Here is a 7,864-nt window from a genome sequence, read left to right as displayed (position 1 = left end):
GGTTTCTATTTTTTTAAAAAATTAATTATGTTTTTTTGGTATGCACAGTACACATTGCAGACTCATCGTCACATATTACTATAAAAAGTAACATGCCATAATATAAAGTGTAGCATGTCTGGTCTGAAACTAAACTAATATTTGAACACAATAGAGAAAATACCAATTTGAGGGTAAAATTTTGCACTTAAACAATACAATTCTTGATCATAGTTGCACGATGTCAACGCCTCGTTGGTAAATAATAAGTTTTACATAAGAATATCTCAAGTAAGATATAGTTATTATCTAAAATGTATTATTATTTTTTATAGATCCATAGAATAATATTACATTTTAATTTACAAATATTACACATTTTATATGAATTAGTCGCACACAAGACCTATTGGTTGTGAAAATGAGTTTTATTTTTTTTTTTCTTTTTTGGGTGATAAGAGAACATGCAGTCACTATCATAGCTAAATCCTACTCTTGTATAATAGAGATAAACTAATATTGTATTGACAAAATTCAAAGTTGTAACCTTCTGATATGTGAATCATGTTACACTAACTCGATCACTCCTACCCTAGGGTATGTGTATCTACTGGATAAACTCCGCCTTATAACCCTAGCTATCAAAAAACCATAAGGGGATAAACCAATCTAGATTACTCATAGCTGATCGGTTCAAATCAAGAAGGTTAGTGAAAAAGTGTGTCCATTCGATAACGAAAGCACTATATGTATTCTCATTTTCTACTCTTAATTTTTATTTCTACACACAAAATCTTAATATTGACATTTGTATTGGAACTTACATTTGCAGTGCCCGTCAAATCAGAGAGTAAAGTTTAAGGAATTATATTTGGGAGTTTGAGAAAGGGAAGGATATCCATCCTTAAATGTGTACGGAATAAATGACCAATATTGGAACAACGACTATTTGTGTCGACCGTTGGTTAGTGTGAACTCCATAAATACGTTTAATTAGTCAAAAACAATCATCTGATTAGTAAAAAAAATCGTAACTTTAGAAACCACAAATAAAAAACTGACAAGGAAAAAAAAAGTAAAGTAAAAGAAGACACACGAATGAATGAGTGCGTTGACGGTTTCAGGTGGGAGCCGTGCCGGAACAAACAAAAGTGGGCTAAAACTGAGCTGCCAAATTTAACTCTTCTACTCTGCAATCTTGGGCCATTTTAACCGGGCCTTTTTTGTCACCCATTTTACAACCTTCCAAATTACTTGATTCGTTTCTCTTTGCCGCTATCAATATTCCAAAATCTTTGTTTAAAAAATAAAAAAAAAAAATCCAAAATCTTCTTACATGTCGACTGACTCAGACTCACACTGGTCCATACACTACACTCACAACACCCTTTTCCATAACCAAACTGCACGTGCAACAAAACAATTTCGACCCCGCCTTGTATCTATTTAACAACATTAACAATTTTGGAGTGAAGTATTTCAATGTTATTAGTTGTATTAAAAACAAAAAATTGCAGTAGTTATGATGGAGAAGTGAAAAACCGGCTGGAAAATATAAAAGATTGGAGGATTATTATTAAATAATTATTGGGTAGTAATTACATTTGACCATGTGTCATTTGAACGACAAAAAACAAAGCTACAAAACTACTAGGATTCATCTGCAGATCTTAGTTGTTAATAATAGAATAGTTTTTTTTTCTTTTTTTTTTTTTGGAGTGACAAAGAAAATGCGTAGGTGACAGTTACTATTTTAAGGTGTGTACTAAATAAATCGCATGCATAACTGGCTCAAATTAAAAATATCAAAAAGGCCAACAAAGGGTACCTGTTAAAAATTGAACTTATAAAATTGTGATTACCAATTCAGTCTGATTAACTTGATTGAAAATGCTCGAGATTAGAATAGATTGGTAACGGGTGTTGAGCATATAATATATATATAAACATAAATGTGTAAATCCATGTATTAGCTTAGGTTTTTAGTTGAGATGAAACACATATTTCAATTATAGGCATTAAAGCTAGGTTCAGCCGGTTTATAGTCGGCCAGACATGGGACAAAATTTCAATAGGGTCGCCGTCCTCCTCGCACTATAAATGCACACGTTTGCCTCTTCATCTTTGAACACCCTCTCCCACAAAATCTCTTCTCTCTCTAGCTTAGTCTCTTTCTCTGTCTAGATTTTCTTGGATCATAGGATTTCATTGTTCCCAGGTTGTACTGTTGTTCTTAGCTTGACCAGGGAAAAAAAAATACAAGTTTCAGACTCGATAAGAATGTGTAACCCTACAACAAACTCAGCTCTGGGCTACAAGACAGCAAAAACAGAGGTGGGATATGACGATGAATTCCAGTCATCAATCAAAATCACGCCTGCAGAGAAGCTTGCTTTCCCTCTGATCACGTTGAAATCTCCGCCGCCGCAGAAAACCGCCGTCGTCCGCCTCTCCCCTGTCGTCAAAGAAGCAGAGTCCATAGCCAAGATTGCTCTGCCCATGATTCTCACCGGCCTTCTCCTCTACTCCCGTTCCATGATTTCAATGCTCTTCCTCGGCCGTCTTGGGGGGCTAGCTTTGGCCGGCGGTTCTCTCGCCGTCGGCTTCGCCAACATCACCGGATATTCCATCCTCTCCGGCTTAGCCATGGGAATGGAGCCGATTTGCGGCCAGGCTTTCGGCGCCAAGAAATTTAATCTTCTCGGCCTAACCTTACAGAGAACCATTCTTTTACTAATGCTGATTTCCGTTCCGATAGCTATTCTTTGGGTTAACATGAAAACCATTCTTCTTTTTTGCGGCCAAGATGAAGCAATTGCTACAGAGGCCCAATCCTATCTTTTATATTCAATCCCTGACCTTTTCGCGCAGTCTTTACTCCATCCCCTGCGTATTTACCTAAGAACACAGTCCATTACTTTACCCTTAACCTTCTGTGCCGCTTTATCCATTATTCTTCACGTTCCAATCAACTATTTTCTTGTGACGAGGATGGGTTTGGGGACGAAAGGGGTTGCGCTTAGTGGGGTTTGGACAAACTTCAATCTTGTTGCTTCTTTGATTGTTTATATACTCATTTCCGGTGCTTACAAGAAGACATGGGAGGCATTGTCGACGGAGTGCTTAAAGGGGTGGAAATCTTTGTTAAATTTGGCGATTCCGAGCTGCGTTTCTGTGTGTTTGGAATGGTGGTGGTACGAGATTATGATCTTGCTTTGTGGGCTGTTGATTAACCCCAGAGCCACCGTGGCGTCAATGGGGATTCTGATTCAGACCACTTCTTTGATCTACATTTTCCCGTCATCTCTCAGCTTCAGCGTCTCCACGAGAGTGGGCAACGAGCTGGGGGCGCGGGAGCCCGGAAACGCGAAACGCGCCACCATTGTCGGCCTCGCCGGAAGTTTCATTCTGGGGTTCACTGCTCTGATCTTCGCCATCTCCGTCAGGAACGTTTGGGCCAGGATGTTCACCCTCGACAACGAGATTATCGCATTGACCTCTATGGTTCTCCCCATTATTGGCCTCTGCGAGATCGGGAACTGCCCGCAAACCACCGGCTGCGGCGTGCTACGCGGGACGGCGAGGCCTAAAACCGGCGCCAATATCAACCTCGGCTGCTTCTACCTCGTCGGAATGCCGGTCGCCGTCGGGCTCAGCTTCTTCGGCGGCTTCGACTTCAAGGGTCTCTGGATGGGACTTTTTGCGGCGCAGGCGTCCTGTATGGTCACCATGCTTATAGTTCTCCTCCAAACGGATTGGGAAGTGGAAGCCCAGAGAGCCGAAAAACTCACCGGAGCTGACCATTCCGAAACTCTCATCAAACCAAAAAATAATCAAGATTCTTTGTGTTGACACAAAAACTATATATTTATATCTATTTTTAAAATTTTTCATAGGCACTAGTCCATCATAGACATAATGGTCTATGTTAAACATTAGCTAAGAAAATAATTTTTTTTTTCTTTATTGCATGCTTTATAAAAAAACAGGTGTATATGTGAGATTTATCACGTGTACACTTTAGAGTAGTGACGACGTGTTTCATCGTCAGTCAAAAAGGTGTATAGGTGGAGGGGTAACTTGACTTGGATTTGTAGTGCATGTAAGAAATGCATGTTGGGAAATTCAAATTTGCCACTATTGTAACATGGAAGGAGAAAGGAAGTAACATTGCATCAATCAATTTGTCTGTTTTGTATTATACTCTTCAATGGTATCTACAATGTACAAAGAAAAGGAATTCAATGTATACATATATGGCTGCTTTGTTGAATCAATTGTCATGCAAAATTCTAATTTTCAGACCTATAATATTCTTGAATTCCAAAACCAAATGCCTCAAACAAAGACCAAACATTTATTATATTATTTTATCAATTAGTATGAATTAGTTCAAGTATATATATTATTATTAGTATTATTTTAGGGGTTGAATTTGAGTGGGCAAATGCCAGTAATGCTACCATCAGCAAGGTGAGTTGGCTTAGTAGAATCTACGTAGATACTTATCATATGTTAAAAATAAAGTCTTGTGTTATACACTTGTAGGGACAATATTCTTACTCCAGTACGGAGTAATCCTAATTGAGTTAGTAAGGTATTGATTTAGTAAGTACAATGTTTCAAATTCGACTCTTTGTGGGTGGTGCTTATTGACCTCCTCGATTTGAAGTGGTCTGTTATTATGAGCAACTTAGACTGATTTATCTCCATGTTGTTCTTTGTCGAGTATCAAGAGCGTACCAATAGTGCATTCCTAACTAATGCCCACTCTATTTTAGTCATTTCCTAAAAAAGACACCACTTAGGCTCTGTTTGGCAAACCTAGCTGAAAAGCTATAAGCTAGGAGCTGATAGCTGAAAAGGAGCTGAAAAGCTATAAGCTCGGAGTTGAAAATTGAAGAGCTGTTATGATTGAAAGTGTTTGGTAAAATTAGCTTTTTGATAAGCTGATAAGTGTAAAAAGACTAAAAAGGACATCTTCATAAAATTTAAATTAGTTTGTTTACATATTAAAATTTAACATTTCGTCTTCCAAAAAAAGTAAACACTTTTTAAAATAAAACTATTAGCATGATCATGATCTAGCATCCCATAATGAAGTAGCAATATTGTTGCGAATCTCCTTCATCTCCATAGAGGTGTGACTTAAATTTTCGTTGATGGAGATATTACTACTTGAATCTTGAAGTTCATCGGGCGGTATGTAATCTGGATGCTGCTCAAGCACATTAAACATCATGTCATCTTGTGAATTCTTCCGAATATAATTATGTAGTGTAAATGTGGCCATAATAACATCAATTTGGGTCTCCTCACTAAACTGCGGCATTTTAACAAGTATCTTCCATCTCTTATTCAATACTCCAAACGACCTCTCAATACAACTTCGAAGAGAAGAATGTGCACGATTGAATGCTTCTTGAGCATTAGTTGGCGGCTCTTGTTCAATTTGAGATTGAAGCCATATTGCTAATTTTAAAATAACATTAATAATAATAATAATAATAATAATAATAATAATAATAATAATAATAATAATAATAAGCTAAAGTTTCAACATAATTGTTTAGCAGGAAACAAAACTAAGGAAGGGATTGACGTGAAAGTTGGGATAGGGGAAGAGAAAGGGTTTTAATTCATAAGGTTAAAGAGTTAATCAACAATTTGGTCCCTCAATTATTGCCAAACTGTGAATGTAGTCCTTTAATTCCTTAATCATCAATTTAGTCCCCGAAAATAATTGTTTTTAGTCGATTTAGTCCCTTCGGTCGTCTTCCGTCAACAAACCGGCGAGAACTCCGATTTAGCAGGGGCATTTTGGTCTTTCTTGTCTTCAACCCTCTTCTTGGTCCGATAAGATCGCCGGAATCATGGAGAGCGAAAACCGATGGTGTTTCTTCGCCGGAAACTCTAGGAATTACTTACAGTGTAAAGATCCAACTAACAATTAGGAGTGGAAGGATTCACCGGAAAATCAAGCAACAGAGGATCGACGAGAAGGGAAAGATGAAGATGAAGATGAAGATGAATAAAACTATTGAGATTGGGCTGGTTGATGGTTGTGCAGAGTCCCTCGTCGCTCAAGCACTTGACGATCCCCGCCTTCTTGGCGAACCGGTCGTGATAGATGGTTGCGGTGGAGAAGAAAATGGGGTTAAGCCGAGTGCGAGGAGGAAGCTGTTTGATATTGAATGGAAATCCGAGGACTTGACAGTGCTAGCTATCAGGCTTTATGAACCCATTATTTCTGCAATGATTCACCGCTAAGTTCCACCGGAATACGTGGCTGCATCGCTCTGTCAGTACGTTACAAACTGGATTTTTTCAGATGGAAAACGAGGAGATAAAATTAACAACTCAACAATGTACAAAAAGAGCTTCGAGAGAGAAGTGATTGAAGCGATTCGGAGACTGTTAACTGATGAGAAAGGGCTGATTTCTTGCAGATCGCTGTTTGAAATGCTGCAATCTGCGATAGCGTTGGGTGCTAGCGTCGAATGCAAGGATGGATTGGAGCTCAGAATCGGAAAACAGCATGATCTGACAACGGTCCAGGACCTGTTAAAACTATGTCAATTATACACGAAAGAAGAAAAATACGACACAGAATGTGTGAAGAGAATATTGAAAAAATACTACTGCAATTACACCAGCTTCCTTTTTCTTCACCATCTTCATCTTCCTCTTCATCTTCCTCTTCATCTTTCCCTTCTCGGCGATCCTCTGTTGCTTGATTTTCCGGTAAATCCTTCCGCTCCTAATTCTTAGTTGGATCTTTACACCGTAAGTAATTCCTAGAGTTTCCGGTGAAGAAACACCATCGGTTTTCGCTCTCCATGATTCCGGCGATCTGATCGGACCAAGAAGAGGGTTGAAGACAAGAAAAGACCAAAATGCCCCTGCTAAATCGGAGTTCTCGCCGGTTTGTTGACGGAAGACGACCGGAGGGACTAAATCGACTAAAAACAATTATTTTCGGGGACTAAATCGATGAATAAAGAATTAAAGGACTACATTCACAGTTTGACAATAATTGAGGGACCAAATCGTTGATTAACTCTAAGGTTAAAATATGTCATTACTTTAAAATAATAAGGGTAAAGATGGAAAAAAAGTTAGGAAGCTAGTAGCTTATTTTGAAACGCTACCTAAAGTAGCGTTTCAAAATAAGCTCTTATTTTAAGCTAGGAGCTTATTTTAGGAACATTACCAAACAGAGCTTATAGCTTATTAGTAGCTTAAAATAAGCTATAAGCTCTTAGCTTAGCGTTGCCAAACAGAGCCTTAATTTATGGAGGTATGTAAGAGATGACGTATGTTTTAAGTTTTGAATTTTATTGGGCATAAATATGATTAGTTTCAATGTGTGAAATAGTAATGTAAGATCCACAAAACTTATATTCAAACCCAACTTCTTAGTTGAAGGAAATAAAAAGTTTCTTTGTCTTGACTAAGGTCATTAGTTCAAACCCAAGATTATTTCCAGTTCAGAAATTAAAGTTAATTTGACAGCAACATCAACTTCCTTCAATAACCTGCCATATTGCACTCTGATAGAAACGCGTCCATTATATTGCTACTATACAGCAGATTCCCATTATCTTTATTGTTGTTCCAAAATCAACATAATCTTAATCTCTAATGAAATATTACTTTCTCATAAAAGGCAAAATTTCATGGCTCATAGAGTCACCAAATCCCGATATGACAGAATAGTAGAAATGTAAATGACATTGATTCAGTAGTTCATTAAGTGAAAAGATCAGGTAACAGCTAATAACGCCGATGCTACTAGCAAACCTACTAAAACACAAAGAGCTAATAACACCTTCACCGAGGCTCGAACTTACAACCTTCTAAATGAAAATCCAACCCGGATACC

At 37.9% G+C, this 7,864-nt stretch overlaps 1 protein-coding gene across 1 annotated transcript; it reads left to right on the top strand.

Annotated features, from left to right (window-relative positions):
* Positions 1-2,087: 2,087 nt before the first annotated feature.
* LOC109193787 (protein DETOXIFICATION 49-like) lies at positions 2,088-4,256 on the top strand. Its single transcript, XM_019344597.1, has one exon. The coding sequence runs from the start codon at positions 2,260-2,262 to the stop codon at positions 3,829-3,831; it is 1,572 nt and encodes a 523-aa protein (XP_019200142.1). The 5' UTR covers positions 2,088-2,259; the 3' UTR covers positions 3,832-4,256.
* The last annotated feature ends 3,608 nt before the right edge of the window (positions 4,257-7,864 follow it).

The sequence above is a fragment of the Ipomoea nil genome, unplaced genomic scaffold (assembly GCF_001879475.1).
Source record: "Ipomoea nil cultivar Tokyo-kokei standard unplaced genomic scaffold, Asagao_1.1 scaffold1932, whole genome shotgun sequence".
Classification (NCBI taxonomy): Eukaryota; Viridiplantae; Streptophyta; class Magnoliopsida; order Solanales; family Convolvulaceae; genus Ipomoea; species Ipomoea nil.
Note: the sequence above shows the minus strand (reverse complement) of the source record. Positions and strands in the feature narration are given on the sequence as shown.